The following is a 21,123-nucleotide window of genomic DNA, read 5'->3' as shown; positions in this document are numbered from 1 at the left end:
TGTTTCTTTTATTTGGGGGATCCAAATTTCGAAACGTCATCAGTCATTAGCCAGTTTCTAGGAATCTTCAGAAACATCCAGGAGAGAATGTGATTAATAATTTTATTTTGGTCAGATTTGCTACCTGAATCTTCACCAAAATTTGGTTTCTATCTTCTCTCATAAAACCTTGTGACTTATAAAGAGGTGCTTTGGTTTTTAATTGATACTTATAAAAATTAAGGTAAAGAGTTATGATTTTATTTTGTCTTACAGTACATTTGATTTTAAAAGTTATGCTTTAAAATATTGCCCACAGAAATCAAGAACAGCTGGAACAGGTGTCATTAGTTCATTAAGTAATAGCACAGTAGATTTGACTCCTTTAGGTGTTATTCCTTTTCCTTACGAAGGGTATTGTTGATTTAGTGAGATTTGGGTATATTCTAATGGTTCCAAAACTGCCTGATTTTCCTCTGTCACTTTAGCCACAGTAACATGAATATACTATTCTTTCTTAGCTAAACGTAGTAAACATTTAGGAGTTTTCGTAATTTTATATTTTAGTGTCTTCAAGTTGTCTGCAATAAAGATTTTCTTAGGGAATATTAAAGTAATATTAGCTTTGCCTTTCAGTTATGAGAAACAGGGTCGTGTCCGCAAAGTTGTAAAAGCTCAGCAGCTTTGGTATGCCATCATTGAGTCTCAGACAGAGACAGGTACCCCGTACATGCTCTACAAAGATTCCTGTAATCGGAAGAGCAACCAGCAGAACCTGGGAACGATCAAATGCAGCAACCTGTGCACAGAAATAGTAGAGTATACCAGCAAAGATGAGGTAGGTAGACAAACCTCTGCCCAGACTCCTGAGAGAGGAACCTGAGGCACTTATGATTTGTGAATCCCTCACTTGATTTTACTTGAGATGGGGGAAGGGAGTTTTGATGGTTTGCTGTAAGTAGAAGGGCACTAAAATAGAGATGACGAAGAAGGGAACACATGTGACCTGTGCCCTTAAATATCTTATAGTCTAAGCCATGTAGAAAAGGCTCACTTTTTTTCTTACACGCATATTGTAATAATCGTTTCTCAGTGTTCAGTATGGTGGTTTAGGACAAACTCAATGTGTCAGGGTGCTCACTGAGTTTAAAGCATGTAAGCAGGTAGAGAGTCCTTTCAGTGAATGGTGAGACAGAATTCTAATGTCAAATCTTTAAGGCGCTTCACAGAAGAGTCGAGGCTAGAAATGGGGCACAGATTTGGTTTTTTAAAAAATAGTTTCTGGAAAAGCTTTCCATTTGGGAAGAATAGCCTATCAGACAGATCAGAGACAGGAATAGGTTTTGTGCAGAGATTGTCAAATCAGTTTGTTCTGATAGAGCAAATATATCATGGTTTGGTAGATGGAGAGATGGCTGTGGCTGGGGGAGGAGAGATAGGAGGTGAAATGTCTGGCATGTCACAGAGGTAGGAAGCCCTTGTCGGTTCCTGAAAGGAAAATAGCGTCAAAAATGCTAGGATGAGAAGGATAGTTCTTATTTCTGGTAATAGAGTGTCTTGGTGTGAGAGGAGGTTGGAGGTTAGCTTGCAGAGATTATTGCAGTGGTTGGATGACAGGCTGCTCAGATGTTGGATGTAAACTATAGAAATGAGGAAGAAGGAGCAGATCCCATATACTAGGACCTAAAAAACATGACAAATGAAAAGTTGGGAAGGAAATGGTACGTGAATGAAACATACTGCTAAGGTTGTGGTTTAATTCAGCCAGAGTTACTGAGCACCAGCCATGTGTAAGACACGGTACCGAGTGCTCTGGGATGTAAATGACTATGGCTCAGGCCCCTGCCCTCTGCAAACATATAATTCATTGTTAGAGAAAATTGGCATATACTGCACTCAAGTAACTATTTTACAGGATAGATTATGCTATACAGACTAGAGTGATCCATCTTAAAACAAAAATCAGGTCGTATCATTCCTCTACACAGCACTCTTCTTTGACTTTCCAGCCCATCCAGAGTTTGTTCATTTTTTTTTAAATTGAAATATAATTCTCATACCATAAAATTCATCTTTCTAAGTGTATATTTCAGTGTTTTTTATCCACAAGGTTGTGTAACCATCACCAGTATCTACTTCTAGAACAGTTTTCATCAACCTAGAAAGAAACCTTGTACCCTTTAGCAGTCACTCGCTGTTGCCCTCTTCCCCTAGCCCCTGGCAACGACTAATCTGTTTTCTGCCTCTGGATTTGTCTCTTATGGGCATTCTCTATAAACAGAATCATATAATATGGTGGTCTGTTGTGTCAGACTTCTTTCACTCAGCATGTTTTCAAGGCTTATCTGTGTTGTAGCATGTATCAGTACTTCATTTCCATCCAGAATTCTTACAGTGCCCTATGAGTTCATGCACAGCTGGGTATGCCCATCTCATCTGTTACCGTCCCCCTTGCTCACTGTGCTGCAGCCCTACTAACTTCCAAGTATATCAAACACACTCCCTCCTTAAGATTTTTGCTGTTTGCTTAGAATGTTAAAATGCTCTCCCCCACCAGATAGCCACGTGGCTTGCTGTCTAACCTTAAAAATGGCCCTCCTTCTGTCCTTATTACTAGAACCCTTTTGTCTTTTCCTGCCTTGTTTTTCTTCCTAGCATTTATCAGACTTGTGCGATCCAAGCTATGCTTTAAAACTGGGTACTTAGGCAACATGTGTAGAATTCAGTAGATAAATGAAGGGCATGAGGGAATCTAGGTGAGAGGAATTGAGATTTTTGGGTTAGGCTAGTCACAATCAAAATGGAAAAGAAAGTGTATTCATTTAACAGTATTAAGCATTTATTATATACCCAGAAGTGGTACTAGTACTAAAAATATGAGAGTAAATAAGATAATGTTTCTTCCCTGAGAAAGCTTACCACCTAGTGTAGTGTAGTGGATAATCACCTGAAGAGCTTTTTCAGAATTCACAAGCTTGGATCCCCTGTTGTTAGGGGCTTCTCAGAATCTCAGTGTGAGTAAGGTGGGAATGTGTAATTTGGAAGAGCTTTCTGCAGTGATGGAAATGTATCTGGCGGGTATTGAGCACATGAAATATAACTAGTGCAACTGAGAAACTGAATTTTTAATTCTATTTAAAAAGCTACATGTGGCTAGTGGCTCCTGTATTGGACAGCGCGCATCTACTGACTGAGACAGATATACATAAGAAATAAGAGCATGATGGGGGGTCTGTCTGGTAATAGAGCCGTGGGCTGTGGAACACAGATTCTCTGTCTTATCTATTTTACTGGTGCATGTTACAGCTCACATGTGAATAGGTATTGGGATCTAGAAATGAATGATGAAGAGGGAGAAGATAAAAATTTTATAGAGAGTTGGAGGCTTACATGTGTTGTCGTTGACATGGGGTGGGGGGGATAAAAACTGTGTGATTCTTGACCCTTTTTCTTTGCATTCCAGGTTGCAGTCTGTAACTTGGCTTCCCTGGCCCTCAATATGTATGTTACGTCAGAACACACATATGACTTTAAGAAGCTGGCTGAAGTCACCAAAGTCATTGTCCGAAACTTGAATAAAATTATTGATATTAACTACTACCCTGTCCCAGAGGTATGAATAGAAGTCTCTACTTATTGGTAATTCTTAAAATCCAAGTTGGAGGGAGTTTATCATGGTCTGCCAGTCATCATTTAAATGGCTGTCATTGGAATGGTGTGAGAAAACAGAGATAAAAAGAGAGCATGTATCATTTGGTACAGAATGTTGCCATTTCTGTTCAGTAATGTCTCCTTTTTCTCTAAATCTGTTGGCACAAAGGCATGCTTATCAAATAAACGCCATCGCCCCATTGGAATCGGGGTACAAGGTCTGGCAGATGCTTTTATTCTGATGAGATATCCTTTTGAGAGTCCAGAAGCCCAGCTACTGAATAAGCAGATATTTGAAACCGTTTATTATGGAGCCTTGGAAGCTAGCTGTGACCTGGCCAGGGAGCATGGCCCATATGAAACCTATGAGGGCTCTCCGGTCAGCAGAGGAGTAAGTATATAGATGAAATTTCTTTTTGCTTGTAAGTTCCTACAGTAGGCTGAATGGTAGGCTTCAGAAAGATGTGTTCACATCCTAATCTCTGGAACCTATGTTACCTTTTTGGATTTCAAAAGGGTCCTTGCAGATATAATTAAGGATTTTGAAATGAGATTATCCTGGATTACCCAGGTGGGCCCTAAATCCAGTGACAATAGTCCTTACAAGAGAGAGGAGAGGAGGAGGCAACATGACCATGGAGGCAGAGGTCAGAATAATGTATCCACAACCCGAGAATGCTGAAAGCCACTAGAAGCTGGAAGAGGCAAAGAACAGAATCTCCTCCAGAGCCTCTGGAGGGAGCGTGGTCCTCCCAGCCTGTTCATTTTGGGCTTCTGGCTTCCAGAACTAAGAATATATATACATATACATATATATATGTATATATATATGTATATATATATGTGTGTGTATATATATATATATATATATATATTTTTTTTTTTTAAATATGGAACACTTCACAAATTTGCATGTCATCTTTGTGCAGGGGCCATGCTAATCTCTGTATTGTTTCAATTTTAGTGTATGTGCTGCTGAAGTGAGCACAAATTTTTGCTATTTTAAGCCACCAAATTTATAGTAATTTGTTATACCAGCCATAGGAAACTAATACGGTACTTTGTTCTCTAGGTAAAAAGGATACTCTATTTTAATGTGTTTTTTTAAAGATTTTATTTTATTCTATTGTTTTTTTTTAGATTTTTTTATTAATTTATTTGAGAGAGAGAGAGGGAGAACAAACTGGGGGGAGGGGCACAGGGAGAGGGAGAAGCAGACTCCCCACTGAGCAGGGAGCCCCCTTACGGGGCTTGATCTCAGGACCCGGGATCACGATCTGAGCTGAAAGCAGACGCTTAACCAACTGAGCCACCCAGCGCCCTAACATTTTATTTTTGAGTAATCTCTACACCTAGCATAGGATTTGAACTTACAACCTTGAGATCAAGAGTCGCATGCTCCACCGACTGAGCCAGCCAGGTGCCCCTTTATTTTAATGTTTTATTTAGAACGCGTCATTGGTAAAAGTGACTTAAGAAGAACGCTGTTTTAGTTTTCTTTTGCTAAATTTAGTAGATAAAAACACCTTAACTAGGTGGTTTTCTTTGGGTCTCACAAGGTTATAGTCAAGGTGTTGACAGAGGCTGTGGTCTCTTCTGAGGCTCAGAGTCCTCTTCCAAGCTCATGTGGTTTTTGGCAGAATTCATTTGTTTGTACCTGCAGAATTCATGACCTCGTGCTTCTTCAAAGCCAGTAGGAGGGAAGTCTCTCATGTCATGAAGCCCAGTCCAGTTGCTCTTTTGAGGGCCTTCATCTGATAAGTCAGGTTCACCCAGGATAATCTCTCTTTTGTTTAACTCAAAATTAACTGGTAACCTTAATTACATCTGCAGAAACTTTTCATCTTTGCCGTAATTATGTAAGTGACATCCATCATATTCCCAGGTCTTGTTCACACTCAGGAGGAGGACATTATACATGGCCTGTCCACCAGGGGGGTGAGAACCTGGGAACTGTCTTAGAATGCAGCTTTCCACACTGCCTTATTTATTGGTAGTATGAGTCTCTTCATTGTAAAATAAATGTTACATTATTTTTAGTCCTGATCTTCCCTGCCGATATTTAGCAAATCTGCTACCCAGTGTTTTGAAAATAGGTGTTTAATAGCTAAATAAATAGATCAAGGCAATTAAGAAAGATGAAATTAGAGTAACGTTTTTACTGTACAAAAAGAGAATGCATCTCAGCAACATACTTACATGAATGTTAGGATTTCCTGGTTTATAGATGTGATATGGTTTTTCTGAGGGGTCACATCAGGGACATGGGGAAGAGATAAACCTCAACCAGTTTTCTTAGCCTGCTTTTGATCATTATGACTACATGAAAGTTTGTCCAGGGAAATCTCTGGGCTTTGTATTCCTCATGCAGTTCTACTAGAAGACATTTGTTGGGTTGTGGGGCATGGCAGTTAGTCATTTGGTTTTTGTCATGGTTTTAAATTGTTACAGAGTAATTTGTCAAGTTTGCATTGTTTATTCCCTAGATCCTTCAGTACGATATGTGGAATGTTACTCCCACAGACCTGTGGGACTGGAAACTTCTCAAGGAAAAGATTGCAAAGTAAGCAAAGAGATAAAAGGTAGTTTTGAAGTAAGGAGGGTTTAGGTTCTCATTCTGGCTTTCAGAAGTTAGGTATGTTATTTTAACTTCTGAAACTCATTTTTTCTTTTTTAAATGGGTCTAAAATGACCTATCTGCGGAACTATTTTTGTAAAAATGCTTTGTAAGATGATATGTGAATAGTAACCTACAAATTGCGTGATAGAATGAAAAGCATATTAATAAGTGGTAGGTATTATTAGTTGATCTTGTTTTAGGGGTTTAACGACCTGGATTAAGCAATTCTTTTTCTCATTAAACTTCGTATTTCCAAGTGTGCTTGCTCTCTAAATGTTTTTCACTTTTATTTATTGCTTAACTACTTCAGGCACCTAAATGGCTTTTGCTGAATTGGTTGTCGTAGAGTAAGTTAAGGATTTGGAAGAGCTTTTGGAGGGTGAAAGAAAAATGTGAAACTTGAGGTTTTTAAGGCCTTTCAAACTAACTAACATTAAAGATTTAAGGGCAGGTAGGATGTTTTGCTTAGCGAATAATAAAACAAGTTGTTTCCACATTCTTCTTGAGCCTGTGATCTCTGGGTTAATGTGTATGCAGAGTGTTTAATGTTTACAGAAGGAAGCAGTAGCTTTAAAATACTCTTTAAAAAATATCTATTTGCCTTAAAATTGTTTTATTACTTAATAATACATGTTAGAAAATTTAGGAAAATGTATGTGTGAAAGGGAGTAGAATGAAATTATCCCAGTACCACCTCCTAAAAATCTGTTTGTATCTTTTTGTTTTTCATCTTTCAGACTTTCTTCTGAACGTCTGTGTCTGTGTACATTTATATGCAAATTCAACTTTTACAAAAATGGACATGTATTTTATTATTATTTTTTTCTCAAAATACTATGGATATTTTTCTATACACAACTTTTCAAAATTTCAAAATTAATACATGAATAACCAAGTTCAAATACAGAAACAAAATGGAAGGTGAAAGACCTTCTTTATACCTCTCCTGCCAACCACCTGTTCCACAGAACAAATGCAAACCAACTTATTCCTTTTCCCAGAGATAACCATTGTTAATGGTGTGTATTTTTCTAGACCTTTTTCAGTACATTTGCAGATGCACACAGTTTTGTTATAAAAATATGATCAAACTTGACATATTCTAAGACTTTTAGTGATTTATTTTGGACATCTTTCTCTTAGTACATGCAGATCTACCTCATGTTTTTAATGATTATAGACAATTCCATAGTTTGGTATGTCCTATATATATATGACTTTTCAAAACATTTTCCTATCTTTGGATAGGAAATCACTGTCCCCTTTACTGAGGAAGTAATACATGAATCAGCTGGTGGTTTGCTTGATGCCTCAAAACTAGAAAGTGACAAAGTGATGTTAAGATCCTGGTTGTACAGATTCCATTAGGATATGAAGCTTAAAGCTAAGTGCTGTATAAATCCAGAGGTATAGAATATAGGAAAGACAAACTCTTGGTGTTTGTGAAACTTAAGACTAACTAAGGTGAGACATGTAGCACAAGTAAAGTATACATAAAGGTACAGGTCATAGAAAATGTTCGCCGAAGAAATATTTACATTTGGCAGTTGTATTTAATAGTGTCTGCCTGGTCGGGAAAGATGTTCTAGAGTGGTCATCTCTTAGGCTGAGCTTTGAAGGACGAGCTAAGGGCAGTTTGAAGATTTTCAGTGTTCAGATAGTACATTCTTCCTTAAGCACTCTCTCTGGCAGTGAATAGAGTGAAAAGATGTTAACCTTCATCTGGGAACTTACGATTAAAGAGGTAATAGAGGAAGTCAGGAATATACTTCGAGCGTCATTTTTTCCCATGGAGAATTTTGGTGATAGATGTTGGATTCTGACCACTTTCACATCATTGTGTTTCCTGAAAGGGCTTCGCACAGTGATCGTAGAGCACACAGAAAAGAATGAGGGTTGAATGAATGTACCCTGATACAGGTGGGGACTCTTCAGCAGCCACTTGATTATTTCCTTGGGCAAGCTAGTGTATCACGTGCTGATGAGTCATGGCATGATAAGAATTGTCAGCAGTAAAACTGTGCTAATTTTGTTTAGGAGTCAGGCATTTGGGAGAGGGGCGAGCTATACCACCCATACTGTGAGTTGCATCTCTATAGGGGTTAAATTCCAAAGTCATTATGTGAGTCTAATGCATGTATGATGTCACTCACAGCATCTGCATTGACTGCACTGGTGTGAAGTAGCTGCCTTCCTGGCAGATTGAAGCTTAGTACCGGCGCCTAATAATCTCCTTTTCTTTAGGTATGGTATAAGAAACAGTTTACTTATTGCCCCGATGCCTACTGCTTCAACTGCTCAGATTCTGGGAAATAATGAGTCCATCGAACCTTATACCAGCAACATCTATACTCGCAGAGTCTTGTCAGGAGAATTTCAGGTGAGATCACAACTAGATCTACAGGAGAGCTTTCAAAAGCCTGTTGTTGGGAGTGAATGCCAGCTCAAATTTAGTATGTCCCTTTTGCTTAGTATGGGGGCAGAGCTTTGATAAAGTGAGTCCTCTTTATCTCCAATATTATTCTATGTTATTTAATAATAGATATTTAATATCTGTTAAAAGAATGCATGATCGAGGGTTGGGTAGGAAAGTAACTTGTTGATACTAGAGTTCACATGATATTTAACCATTCTGTAATCATAATAATATGTACCATGACCTCAGATGCTACTCCGGAATATACAGTGAAACTCAAGATGTATATAGAAGCAAGAAGTATATGGAACCATGACAATGGTTCTCAGCCTGGTTTACAAATTAGAGTTTCTGGGTGGGTCGGACCAGTGTTGTTTTAAGGTTCCCAGGTAATTCTAATGTGCAACTAGGATTGAGAACCACTAATTTAAAAGATTTTTATTTGTGAATTTCCAGATCTCCTGAAATAAGTTTCTATAAGGTTTGGAGTGGATACATTTCTAATTTTTCTTCTTAAGTATTTATCATATCCTTACTTAGGGAAAAAAAAAGAAGTAATCCACATAGATTTGCCCATCTTACACAATGCTAGTTCTTTTCACTTTTGCAAATATTATGTTTCTTTCACAGGTCAAGATTTTAAAAGAATATAACTTCTGTTTGGTAGGATGGGCCTCTCAGTCTTAAAATACAGAATTTACCGACTAATTTAATGTTAAATACTTCTTCAGTGATCTTACTTATTTTAAGCTCCAAGCCTGTGATCCTGTTTAGGCCCTGTCATTCTTATTTATTCCTTGACATCTTTTTTGCTTTTCTATTCAGATTGTAAATCCTCATTTACTGAAGGATCTTACTGAGCGGGGCTTATGGAATGAAGAGATGAAAAATCAGATTATCGCATGCAATGGTTCTATCCAGGTACAGCATGAAAATTAAGTGTGCTCTCTGGAAGCTAAGTTGGACGTTGGTACCTTCCCACTTACCCCATTCAGTGGAGAGAAAGGTTATTCACTGTGGTCATATGGGCTTATGTTCACCTCTGCGTCGTTGTGCTAGGATTATATACATCTTCACATAGCTAGGGTTTACCCTCTTGTTTATGCAATAATATAAAGCAGGAGCTGCCGACTTCTTTGTACATTAGAATCAACTGGGGAGCCTTTAAAATTCTGAAGCTTAGGTTGTACCCCATAACAATTAAATTAGAATGTCTGGAAATGGGAGCCAAGCATTAGTATTTTTTAAAGGTCCCCTAGGTCATTCCAAAATGCATCAAAATTTGGGGACCACTGATATAAAGTGTGAAATTAGACAGTCAAACTTAATTAAAAAGTATGGTGGAGACTGAGGACTCAAAGTCCAAAGAACAGAGCCACAGATAGTGTTTAACAATATATTTGCAGCCAAGAATCAAGAAGTATTAATAAATTTGTAGATGGAGACCTCTGTCTAAACATTTGTCTCCCTGGCAACACAGATAAGGATTTCTGTAACATTTCTATACTTGCTGGCAGAAATTGTAGCGTTAGCTAATCTGTATGTTTTGATGCAAATTAACCCCAAACCTAAGAAAACATTATTTCTATTGACTCCAGAAGGGGTTTGTTTTCATTGCTTCCCTTGATTGTCTACCTGTGAGTTACAGCCCTGATTACTTGTGTTTTCTGCAGAATTCAAGTGTCATTTGTTGCTGCTTAGCTCCTTTTATTATTAAGTACCTCTAGAACAATGAATGTTTTGGCTATAACCCCAATAGAGGTGGATCTTAAAATCATTACCACTAGCCAGATATTTTGTTGGTTAAATGGAGTTTTGTTGGACATTCTAAGCCAGAGCTGAGCAGTCTTAGGAAACTTGATAAGGATCATATTGTATGATGCTGAATGTTACGGTCAGATCTGGCAGGAAGTAGAACTAAGGCCAGACCCTTGTATCATTAATTACATTAAATATACCTATTTCTTCGGCCAGACTGCAATAAACATTTGTTTTTCCTTCTTTAGAGCATACCAGAAATTCCTGATGACCTGAAGCAACTTTACAAGACTGTGTGGGAAATTTCACAGAAAACCGTTCTTAAGATGGCAGCTGAAAGAGGTGCTTTCATTGATCAAAGCCAGTCTTTGAACATCCACATCGCTGAGCCTAACTATGGCAAACTCACTAGTATGCACTTCTACGGCTGGAAGCAGGTTAGTGGAGGAAGTCAAGGAGGACTTGCTGTCAGCTGGGAATATTTTGGAATTGGAACAGTTTTATATTCTAGCTACCTATTAAATATTGCCAGCTAGCAGCTCTTTCACCTCAAATCCAATATGTTAAAACCAAATTATGGTTTTTATACCACATCAAGCTCTCACTTTGGATTTTCTTATTTCTTTTAGGATTATTTCATTCTTAGGTTTGAAACCTTGGAGTTACCTACAATCCTCCCCTTATTCTCCATACAATCACTCACCGAGTTGTGGTTGTTCCTTTGTACTGTTTCTTGGATATCTTTCTTTCTGTTCTACTGCCGTTATTCTTAAACTTCTTAACTGATCTCCCTGCTTCTAGTAGCTGCTCTAGGCTGTCTTGGCCACTGCTGCCATTTCTAAAATAAAACTTGACACGTGCCAACCCACTATTCAAAAACATCCATTGTTTTCCCACTTTAACTATTGACAGTATAAAAGCCAGTTACTTAGTTTCTCATTGCCAGTTGTAAAGTCCTGTGATTTTGGATTCTATCCTTAATACCTGGCATTCTTCTGGGAATTTATGTAGATTTACAATTTTTTTTTTTTTAATTTAAGAGACATTTATTGACCACGTACTGCATGCTAAGACTGGGGATCCTGAGTAGAAGATGATCCTTATCCTTGAAGTAGTCATCATCTGTTCTTTACAGAGACAAGTCTAGCTCCATAAATAGTTATAAGGCAGACATGTTGTCTTAGGCAAACTTGGAAGTCATACACATAAAAACAAGAAAACCAAAATATTTGACATTTCCAAAGAGAGAAGCTTTTTTAGCAGCAAAAGGAACAAAATATACTGTCTGACTCTTTCTACCTCTTTAAATATTTTTGAGAAGGCTCCCTGGAGGTGTTGGAATTTCAGATTTAGAAAACAATCTGACTTGATTTATGGAAATGTATTTTAAACATTGGTCTTGAATGCCTACTGTTCTTACAATTTCTAATAGTTGTATTTGCTTCCTTTGTAGGGTTTGAAGACTGGGATGTATTACTTAAGGACACGACCAGCAGCAAATCCAATCCAGTTCACGCTAAATAAGGAGAAGCTGAAAGATAAGGAGAAGGCAACAAAAGAAGAAGAAGAGAAGGAGAGGAACACGGCAGCCATGGTGTGCTCTCTGGAGAATAGAGAGGAGTGTCTGATGTGTGGGTCCTGAGGAAAGGCTTAGAAGAGACCAGCACTTCCTCACAGCCAAACTACTTCTTGAGCATAGATAGGTGTAGTAGGTTTGCTTGAAGTGCTAAGGCTTTGCTGGACCTTATTGCCCCAAAAGGATCAGTCAATTTAAAGTACTATTTCTATATAGTGTGAAAGTATTGATTTTTTTAAATTGATATCTTTGGAATCAAAGTAGAAGTTTTAGGAGTGCAAAAGAAGTCATCTTGCAAATAGGGAGTGATTGAGTAGGGTTTCATTGCCCACCTGTCACCTTTTTTCTGGTGACCTCAGTTTTTGTAAGGAAACTTAGTTTTGCTGCTTTGACTGGTGGGTCCATAGAAGCAAAACTGAGTCATAACCTGTGAGAAGTGCTGACAGGACCTTTGTCTGGATAAGGTCCTATAGGTCATTCTGAAATAAACATTTCTGAGTGATTGTGTGAGACCAGATTTGTCATTTATTTTCATACAAAGGTCAAATTTGAAAAAACATTTTCAAATGTTTTTTTGAACATTTTTTGAACAGGGAAGAGATTTTAAGAAAAATTACATAGATGCTGTTTAGGATTCTGATTTTAACATATGCCTATTTCCTCTTTTTATTGTAAAATATACGTAACATAAATGTTACCATTTTACCCACTTTAAAGCATACAATTTAGTGGCATGAAGTACATATGCAATATACAACCATCACCACTACCGATTTCCAGAAATTTTTTATCATCCCACACAGAAACTCTAAAACAATAACTACTCATTCCTTCCTCTCAATCCCTGGTAACCTCTGTTCTACTTTCTGTCTTTGAATTTACTTATTCTAGGTGCATCATATAAATGGAATACTACAATATGTGACCTTTTGTGTCTGGCTTACTTCACTTAGCATGTTTTCAAGGTTCATCCGGGTAGCATAGAGCAGATTTTAATTCCTCTTAAAAGCTGAGTAATATTCCGTTGTATGTATATATCACATTTTGTCTACCCGTTCATATGTTAATGGGCATGGAGGGTTATTCTCACCTTTTGGCTATTGTGAATAATGCTGCTATGAACATTGATGGACAAGTATCTGTTTGAATTACTGTTTTGAGTTTTGGGGATTATAGACCTAGAAGTGGAATTGTGAGAATATATCATAATTCTTTGTTTAACTTTTTGAGGAACTGCCAGACTTTCCTGTTGGAGTTGCACCATTTTCCATTCCTACTAGTAGTGCATGAGAGTTCCAGTTACTCTACGTCCTTGCGAACACGTGCTAGTTTTTTGTATTTTTGGTAATAGCCATCCTAATAGCTTTTGGTAGTTTGATTTTAATGTATCTTGGTGTGGATCTCTGAGTTTATCCTCCTTGATGTTTGTTGAACTGCTTCGATCAGTAGATTCACATTTTTCATTAAATTTGGGAAGTTTTCAGCCATTATTTCTTTAGGTAATCTTTTTGCTCCTTTCTCTCTCTCTTTTCCTCTGCGACTCCCAAAATGCATCTTTTGGTCCACTGCTTGTGTCCCACAGGTCCCTTAGAGTTCATTCACTTTTCCTAATTCTTTTTCTGTTCCTTAGACCCAATAATTTCAACTGTGCTAACACCAAGGTCATTGATTCCTCTTTACGCTCACATCTGTTGAGCCCCTTTAGTGAATTTTTTATCTCAGTTATGCTTTCCAGCTCAAAAATTTTTTGTTTCCCTTGAACAATTTCTATCTCTTTGTTGATATTCTGATTTTAATACATTGTTTTTCTGATTTCCTTTACTTTGTCCATGTTTTCTTTTAGCTCTTTAAGCATATTTGAGAGAGTTGTTTTAATATCTTTGTGTAGTAAGTCTGATGACTGGGCTTCCTCAGGGATGTTTTCTGCCAATTTTTCTTGTTCCTTTGAATGAGCCGTGTTTTCCTGTTTCTTTGTAACGTCTGATTTTTTGGTTGTTGTTGAAATACTCTGAGACTTTTCCAAACTACTTTTGCAGAGACTGTTCCCTAGTGTGGTATGATCACTGAAGTCTCTGTACCTTTAGTGCATATTCAGTTAATGTTTTGACAGATTTCCTTGAGTTTCAGGAGCTCTCTGGGCAGATTGCCTCTATGCTAGGGCACTTTTTCCACGTGTGACTAGGCTTGCTCTGAGCCTAGGCATCTGTGATGGTTAATTTTATGTGCCAACTGCCTAGGCCATGGTACACAGGTATTTTGTCAAACGCTAGCTTAGATACGGCTGTGAAGATATTTTTTTAGATGAAATTAACATATAAGTCAGTAGACTTTGAGTAAATCAGAGAACCCTCTAGAATTTGAGTTTCTGCATCCAATCAGTTGAAGGCCTTAAAAAAGATTGAGGTCCCCTAAGAAAGAAGGACTTCTGCCTTCAGACGGCCTTTGGACTTAAGCTACAATATCACTTCTTTTCTGGGTCTCTAGCATGCTAGCCTGCTCTGCCAACTTCAGACTCACAATTATGTGAGACAATTACTTAAAATCTCTCTCGCCCTCTCCCCCTCCTCGCCTCCCGCCTAACCTCCTTTACCAACACCCCCTTCTCTCATTGGTTTTGTTTCTCTAGAGAACAAGAACCCTGACACAAATTTTGGTACCAAAAGTGGTTCTAGAGGAATAGAATCTTGAAGATGAGTCTTCTGAATTGGTTTTGGAGTTTCTGGAATTGGTTCTCTAATCTGATTAGATTTAAAGGCACTAATGACTATTTCCAGTAGTGAAGGGATACTGATAGTTTATGCTGTGATATGGTAATAGAGACTCTCAAAATACCATCATTGGGTACTCCTAATCAAACAAGTACAAGGGGCAAGGTTCTGGGTGATTGTGTATGTGTTCTGCCTCGGGTGTACCAGCTCTCCAGCCCGATGTCATGATTTAGTTCATCTTGATCACCTTTTCTACAATATATCCCAGTGCCCCAGTACATCGATGACCTGCTCATTGGACCTAAAAAGTAGCAGCTACTCTAGACTTATTGGTAGAATGTTTGTGTGTCAGAGGGTGGGGAATAAATCTGACAAACATTCAGGGGCCTTCTATCTCAGTGAAATTTCTAGGGCTCCAGTGGTATGAGACATGTTGAGATGTTCCTTCTATGGTGAAAGATAAATTGTTGCATCTGGCTCCTCTTAAAACCAGAGGACCCGCACAATGCCTAGTGGGTCTCTGGATTTTGGAGGCAGCATGGCAACATATTCCTCATTTGGGTGTGCTACTCTGGCCTCTACCAAATGACCTGAAAAGCTACTAGTTTTGAGTAGGGCTTGGAACAAGACGGCCCTGCAACAGGCCGCGGCTGCCAGGCGAGCTGCTTTGCCACCTGGGCCATATGATCCAGCAGGTCTATCGCATTGACGTGGCAGTAGCTGGTAAGTATGCTGTTCAGAGCCTCTAGCAGGCTCTTAGGATTTTGGAGCAAAGCCCTGCCATCCTCTGTTGATAACTACTCACTTTTTGAGAAACATCTTTTGGCTTGCTCCTCAGCCTTAGTAGAGACCCAGTGCTTCACCATGGGCCACTACGCAACTGAGCTGCCCATCACGAACTGGGTGCTGTTTGACCCACCAAGCCATCAACTTGGGCATGCACAGCAGTGTTCCATCATCAAATGGTCTACACATTGAAGTGGTATATACCACATTTGGCTCAAGAGGCCCTGGAAGTACACGTAAGTTACTGAAGAAGTGGCCCAAATGCCCATGGTCCTCACTCCCACTACCCCTCTCCCAGCCTGCACCTGTGGCCTCATGGGGAGTGTCCTATGATCGGTAAACAGAAGGAGAGGAAACTCGGGCCTGGTTTACACGTGGCTTCTCACAGTATGCAGGCACCATAGCCCCTTCCATTCTATTGATAGCTGTGGAAGTCTTTTAAGTAGGGAGTAACTTTTAGATAGCTCACACTGGCTGCCATGAGAAGAGTGGCCTAACCTATGGGTTTGGGTCAGACTCAAGTACCGTATCAGTCTGGTTTGGATCAGTCTGGGTCTCAGGAGAAGACCTGGTCTGGGTGTCTGTCAGACTAAGTGGCCCTGGGCATGACCCGATCTGTTTGTGTGGGCTAGTTGGATACTTAGAGTAGGCCTGACCTGCGTGCTTGTGTCAGGTTGGGGTATCAGGCCTGGGGCCTCACCCGTGTTTGGAACTGATAGGACTCTAGAACCCAACCAGTGTGCTTGGGTTAGACTAGCAACTGCAAGGCTGACATGTGTATTTGGTCAGACTGGGCTTAGGCTGTATTTGGGAGAGGCTGGGCCCCAGGAAAGGGCCTGGCCTGTTTGTTTGTTCCAGACTGAATGGTCAGAGCGGGTTGTGGTCTGACTTGCTCTGTACAACTTCCAGTGAGGCTCCATACATCCAGATATTAATTGGGGCTTTCTCAGGGGAAAGAGGACAAAGGACAAAAAGATAAATAGGTAAATATCAAAGGGTAATAGGTAAAGATAAAATGGGGCGCCTGGGTGGCTCAGTTAAGCATCTGACTCTTGACTTCAGGTCATGATCTCAGGGTCCTGGGATCGAGCCCTGCGTCGGGCTCCCCATTCAGCTGGGAAGTCTGCTGCTCCCTTTCCCTTTGCCCCAACTTGTGCTCTCTCTCTCAAATAATAAATAAAATCATAAAAAAATAGGTAAAAGCAATTTTATTATTGAATGGAAATAGAAAAAGCATTCTAAGAATTTAAAAAGCAATAGTTGGCCAACAATGAACCTGCTGTTGAGGCCATAATTTCCTCATGATTTCAGCCTGTCCCTCAGTAATACCTGCTTATTTCTTATTCCCAGAGGTCACAGCCCCAACTTCCCAAGTTGATAAAGTCCTCTCACCCTGGCAGCTTCCCCGCCACCATCATATTTTGCATTCTCTCTGGTTTCTCCCCAACCTCCTGGGCTGATTTCTTGCTAGAGAGCATCTTTACCACATGTTGCCGGATCTCCCTGGTCCTCACCCCATAGATGACAGGATTCAAAGCTCCTGGGAGCAGCAAGTAGATGGCACTGAGCAGGTTCTGGACATCCTGAGACACAGTCTTGGCTACTCGGAAGACAATGGAGGTGGAGAGACCAGAGAGGTAGATAGTGAGGACGACCAGTAAGTGGGAGCCACATGTGTGCAAGGCCTTGGCTCGGGCTCCCCCAGAAGAGATCCGAAAGGCAGCATAAATGATGCGGGTGTAGGAGGCCCCTAGCAGGGCTAGATCAAAGGTCACAGTGATCAACCGCATGGCCAGTCCCAACCTATTGTTGAAAGTCAAGTCTCCACAAGCTATGCTCAGCAGTGCGATGTACTCACAGGTGAAGTGTGGAATCACCATTGTCCGGCAGAATCGAGCTTGTGACGTTAGCACCACCAAAGGCACTGCCACTCCTAGGCTCCGTGTCAGGGCGAGAATGGCCAGCACCCCCAGCAGGTGGGAGGTCATCAGGTCAGTATAGCGGAGTGGGTGACAGATGGCCACGTAGCGGTCTAGGGCCATGGCCAGCAGGAGATTGTAGTCCAGAAGGAGAGTGAAGTAGATGAAGAACATCTGGGCCAGGCAGCCGTGCAGTGATATGGGGTTAGCGTAAAGCACAAAGCCCTCCAGCATTTTGGGCATCACGGCAGTGGCAGCGCAAAGGTTGACAGCCAGGAGCAGGGCGATGAGCACGTACATGGGCTGATGCAGGCTCCGCTGCGCCACCACCGTGTGGATGACCAGGGCATTGGCAGAGATGACGGTCACATACAGAAAGGTAAGAGGCAGGACCAGGAGGGGCCGCCACTCTCGCAATCCGGGGAAGCCCATCAGAAAGAAGTTGGTGTAGGAGGTGTTGAAGGTGCTGGCATTTCCATCCTCACCCATTAGCTTTGGCCCTGGGTTGGCCCCTGGAGTGGGGATCAGAGACTGTTAGAACAAAATGGAATGGAAGAAAGCCTATTTCTTTTTCTTTTCTTTTCTTTTCTTTTTTTTAGAGAGAGAGAGAGAGAATATGCATGAATGCTGTGCTGGGGCGGGGGGCAGAGGGCGAGGGAGAGGGAGAGAGAATCTTATGTAGGTTCCATGTCCAGCACGGAGCCTGACACGGGGCTCGATTTCACAACCCTGAGATCATGACCTGAGCCAAAATCAAGAGTCCGATGCTTAACCAACTGAGCCAGCCAGGTGCCCCTGCCGATGAACCTCTTAACTTGAACCAGGTCGGTCTGTCTCTGTCACGTGAACTGTAATTTGCTCTCCTGTTTTGCGTTTTAGGATTACTCAGGTAAGTTCCTCAAGGAGCTTCTTGACACTACAGCAGTCAAGAAAGGAAATGGAGAATAACAGCCTTCTCAAGGAGGGGCAGAAGCCACGAAAAAGACTATGAGAGATGAGCAGATCAGTTAACTGGCTGGTGAAAGTCCTGAGAGAGATTGAAGACATGTTTTGAGAGTCACATCAATCAGACTTACGAGCCAATTGGAAGTGGGGAGAGGCCGAGGAATCAACAGTAATTTCAAGGGTTTTTGTTGTTAGCGAGGATGACGGCATTGGCGCTCCTGAACCCTGAGAAAGGAGGAGCAGGGCTGGGGTGCCAGGAGGTGCAATTAATTCATTGCATTTGGATGCGGTGAGGACTGTTAGATGAAGCGATGCCCAGTCAACAACCAAAAATGAGACGGAGAGCGTAGACGAGGGGTTAAGGCTGGAGATGACTCTGTGAGGATGAGAAGTTTATAGAGGGCAGGAGACAGAATCCCAAGGAGCAGATGGCAGTGAAGCAGACTGAGAAAGAGGGGAGAGAAGCAGTGTGAGAGCCAGCAGCAAATGGAGCTCCGGAAATGAGAGGAGAGGCTTGGCTGCTCTGGAGGCCTTGAGGTAAAGGAATTTACAGACTGAGTAGAGGCCGAGACCAGCCAGCCAAGTCACCCTGCAGGCTTAGTGTTCCAAGTAGGAGAGGAGAGGGACGGGTAGGAGGCTGTGATGAGGATCCCAGAGCCGTGCGCTCTCTGCAGAAAGTGGCCCACCTCCTCCCCTGGAAAAGTCGAAACCACACGCAGAGCTCCGCCCTGTCCTCACAAACTGGCCGCTGTGTTCCTCTCTCCGCCTTCAGTTCCCAGTGACAGATGTCTCTTCTCTCTTTTGTCCTCAGGACATCTGCTTCTCCCCCTTTCCCCTTAGCGTATGCAAAAAGTTCATCTCTGTCTAGAGAAAATAAGCCCTACCTTAACTTTATATAACCCTCGAGGTTTCCATCTTTCTCCTAACCTTTACCTTTAATTTTTTTAAAAAAGGTTTTATTTATTTGAGAGAGAGAGAAAGAGAGAGAGAGAGAGTGCGAGAGCAAGAGCACGGGTGGCAGAGGACCCTGGGATCATGACCTGAGCTGAAGGCAGACGCTTAACCGACTGAGCCACCCAGGCGCCCCTTTCTCCTCACCTTTCAAGCAAAGCTCCCGGACATGCCTCTATCGTGCAATGATCGCTCGCTTGCTGACTAAGCTCCCCCCTGGACTGACAGGGTTGCCGGTGGGGAGACCATGTCTTTTTCCATCTCTGCCCCAGTGCCCAGCCCTGAGCCCACGGCTGAGGATGTGCTCCGTAAGTGTTGTATGGAAGGAACAAGTGAATGTGCAAAATGTTAGTAAACATTCTCATTTGCAACTTAGAGCAGCCCTTGGAAGTTGAGTGAATGAATGAATGAATGAATGAATGAATGAAAAATGAAACCCATCAAGGCTCAGAGATCCCAAGTGATTTGCTCAGTCTCATCTAACAAGAAGAGCCAGACCTCAACTTTGGGTCTTCCAGGACTCTTCCATCCACACCTCTGCTTTCCCCCTCACGCCCCACGCAGGAGGCAGCATTGGACGAGCTCCAAGCCTTCTTAGTCTCAGCAGCGATGGTAAGAGTTAGCATTTACTGACCACTTACTACATGCCAGACCTGGGTCCAAGGGTTTTTCCATGTAGTGTTTCTTTAATACAGCAACCCTGAGGGATGAATACTATTTATTAACCCTGTCTATGCATGAGGACACTGAGGTTTAAAAGAAGGTAACCAATTTTTTTAAAGTCTCATATGTATTAAATGGTAGGGCTGGGATATGAGCCTAAGCTGTCGATGGTAATAGGCAGAGTTCAGGTCCAATCTCAGGTTTTCCTGCCTCCAAATCCCCCTCAATCTCCTGTCCTCTCACCCCCAGCCTCACCGTGGACGCCCGTGGTGGTCTCCCGTCGGGGCGCAGCCTCGTGGCTTTGGTTGCACCTCTGAGAAGCGCTGATCTGTGAGGCCGAGGAGGAGGGATGGATAAGTAGACCCATGGTTCCAGGGGGGGAGCCCGAGGAGGTTCCCAGCGGGCAGTCCTGTCCAAGGACGCGGAGGGGGAGACAAGGAGAAACCCAGACTCCCCGGGGACCCCCGGGAGAGATGACAGCGTCCTAACAGGTTCATTTCTACGGCTCTTGGTATTTCTCAGAGAGCGGTCCCCTCTGCCAAGGGCATCCCTCATGGGACAGCTGAGGCTTAGAGAGAACAAGACCGGTCCAGGTCAGGCCCGTCCCAGGGGCACCCAGGGATGACCTGAGGCTCAGCTGAGGGGAAGGCGCTCTTGCAGTCTGGGGATTACCTAGGCACTCAGGTCACCCAGAGACAGGAAGGGACCCTTGGGTGACCGTGGGAGAGCCAGGGACCTGACTTAGGGGCCGCGTGTGTGTGCCCGCGCGCCCCACGGACGTTGCTGAGGGATTTACCTGCCCAGTGTGCGCGGCTCAGGAGCGGGGCGGGGGGGCTTCAGCGTGGACTCTGCCGTGAGTAGCGGAGACCCACCGAGGCAGGGGCTGCCTCCTCCGGGAAGGCGTCACCACTCTGCATTTGACAATGGCAGAACTGCAAAGCTCCTCTTTTCCTTTCTTTCTGCTTTCTTTGGATTGAATATTTTATGATTCGATTCTACTTCTTAGCTCACTAGCTGTGGCTTGGTTGTGTCATTTTAGGGGTTGCTTTAGCATTTACGGTCCACATCTTCGACTTACCGGTCTGTTTTCAGTTGTATTATTCCGCTTCAACAGTGTGAGAGTCTGACAAGAGGCTCCTTCCGTTTCCCCT

The 21,123-nt window shown here is 41.9% G+C and overlaps 2 protein-coding genes and 1 non-coding gene across 3 annotated transcripts in view; 1 reads left to right on the top strand and 2 right to left on the bottom strand.

Moving 5' to 3' along the window:
• Positions 1-12,512, top strand: part of RRM1 (ribonucleotide reductase catalytic subunit M1) — a 34,657-nt gene extending 22,145 nt beyond the window's left edge. The window contains exons 12-19 of the mRNA XM_045782737.2: positions 616-817; positions 3,443-3,592; positions 3,800-4,021; positions 6,117-6,193; positions 8,495-8,630; positions 9,492-9,587; positions 10,673-10,861; positions 11,878-12,512. Coding sequence (XP_045638693.1) covers positions 616-817; positions 3,443-3,592; positions 3,800-4,021; positions 6,117-6,193; positions 8,495-8,630; positions 9,492-9,587; positions 10,673-10,861; positions 11,878-12,066 — 1,261 coding nt within the window. The 3' untranslated portion in view covers positions 12,067-12,512. The remainder of the gene's footprint in view (positions 1-615; positions 818-3,442; positions 3,593-3,799; positions 4,022-6,116; positions 6,194-8,494; positions 8,631-9,491; positions 9,588-10,672; positions 10,862-11,877) is intronic.
• LOC123782579 (U6 spliceosomal RNA) lies at positions 4,515-4,618 on the bottom strand. Its single transcript, XR_006777015.2, has one exon. It is a non-coding gene; the product is annotated as a U6 spliceosomal RNA (small nuclear RNA).
• Positions 12,513-16,882: 4,370 nt separating the features above from the next.
• LOC123782575 (olfactory receptor 52Z1P-like) lies at positions 16,883-17,902 on the bottom strand. The gene has a single exon (XM_045782829.1). It carries the CDS (start codon positions 17,900-17,902, stop codon positions 16,883-16,885), a length of 1,020 nt encoding a protein of 339 aa, XP_045638785.1.
• Between the last annotated feature and the right edge of the window lie 3,221 nt (positions 17,903-21,123).

The sequence above is a fragment of the Ursus americanus genome, chromosome 16 (genome assembly GCF_024610735.1).
Source record: "Ursus americanus isolate L20-20 chromosome 16, mUrsAme1.1.p, whole genome shotgun sequence".
Classification (NCBI taxonomy): domain Eukaryota; kingdom Metazoa; phylum Chordata; class Mammalia; order Carnivora; family Ursidae; genus Ursus; species Ursus americanus.
This window is presented reverse-complemented; position numbering and strand designations above follow the sequence as displayed.